The 1,538-nt window shown below is 38.4% G+C and overlaps 1 protein-coding gene across 1 annotated transcript in view; it reads right to left on the reverse strand.

Moving 5' to 3' along the window:
• Positions 1-421: 421 nt before the first annotated feature.
• Positions 422-1,538, reverse strand: part of LOC109475558 — a 6,596-nt gene continuing 5,479 nt past the window's right edge. The window contains exon 3 of the mRNA XM_019776229.1: positions 422-1,193. Coding sequence (XP_019631788.1) covers positions 1,074-1,193 — 120 coding nt within the window. The 3' untranslated portion in view covers positions 422-1,073. The remainder of the gene's footprint in view (positions 1,194-1,538) is intronic.

Raw genomic sequence — 1,538 nt, forward strand, 5'->3', positions numbered from 1 at the left:
GCCCGGCCCGGCCACGGTTTGGAAATGTGACCTCAGCCTTAAGAAGGCCTAAAAGAAGCTAAATTCTACTGTCCATGACCCCTTTGGAAATGTTCAGCGTCCGGTTAGTATTTCTGACAAATAAAATCTTACTCTTTTAACCCATTAGAAAGGCCTAAAAGGCTGACATTTTTTTTCACCAAATTCTAATATTTATAACCCGAGGAAGGTCATGCGAAGACTACATGTATATATATATTATCTTTACCGAATTAAACTGAGTAAAACCTCTTAGGAAGGTGTATTGGAGGCTATAAATATAACACATTCTGGTGTTCTTTTCTGAGCACACATGTACTCTGGATTTGTACTTTATTACACAAATGTGCACAATGACTTATTAATTATCATGTCATTACAGTCTTAATCATTCGAAGCGGAAGTAGTAATTAGTTTAGAGTTTCTTAATCTGGCACTTAGCCAAGACAAAATCCTTAACCAGTAACATATAATGGTAGGAATTCCACGTGTGTCAAAAAGTAAAGTAAAACAGTTACAACAGAAACTACAGTCTGATAAACTTATCCCTTTTCTTTACTATGTTTGCGTATATGCAATCTGGTTTAGGAAGGTTATTCACGAATAAAGATAACAAAAAGGATAGTTTGTAAGATAGTCATAGATTTTCCGGGGTAATTTTTGATCCAGGAGGTGCGTTCATTAGACTTTTTATATCTAGTGCATATTAGACTTTTTATATATTGTGCTGGCAGGTATGCAAGTACAAGTTATCTGTTTGCTATGAACTGGACAGACACGTTTGACGCTAAACGCCGTAAGGTTACCCACTCATTCGTTTCCTGTCTGTTGTCGTCAGACAATGAGATTATCCATCTCCTTGTGCATTCCGATGCCTTCCGCCACAGTATGTTCTGGCGGCATTATGTGGACTAAGTCTTCTCCAGATAGTTTTAGATTTGTTTTTAATTGTATGTACTGTGTTTGTTGATATGGGCCATGGGCCTGATGCAAATAAATAGATAAATAAAATTTTTAATTATTTTGGAGCGGGCGCCCGGGAGAGGAAGGTTCTTTTATTTCTTGTGTGTACCTTCCGGTTCTGCTAGTGCATCATCCAAGTTGGCATCGCCATCGATCTCGTTGATGTTGTTCGGATCTCTGTTGATAAAGTCGAGCTCCTGAGGTCCTAACCCCTACATAAAAATAAATCTTATGTAGATTTATCTTGCAGAACCTCCTGTGCTGTAAGCTTACAAACAAACAAAACAAAACTATGTCATACCTGGGCCGCAAAAGCATTTGATATGGAGTTTCGACCTGTGTAATAACTATACCGTTTTGCATGCACAGAGTGCGCCGCTGTCGAAGATCGGAATACCGGGGCCGAACGTCGAACATGATGTTGATTTATTTTTACAGGCATGTTTGGCATTAAATTTGGAATTCAACCTGGAACAGTACAGTTTGGAATGAAAGCATGGACTGAAATATGCTTTATTTGCTTCCAGGTAAACATCTACCTTTCTGTTTAACCCTAT

Source organism: Branchiostoma belcheri, unplaced genomic scaffold (genome assembly GCF_001625305.1).
Source record: "Branchiostoma belcheri isolate BF01 breed outbred unplaced genomic scaffold, Haploidv18h27 scaffold103, whole genome shotgun sequence".
NCBI lineage: Eukaryota > Metazoa > Chordata > Leptocardii > Amphioxiformes > Branchiostomatidae > Branchiostoma > Branchiostoma belcheri.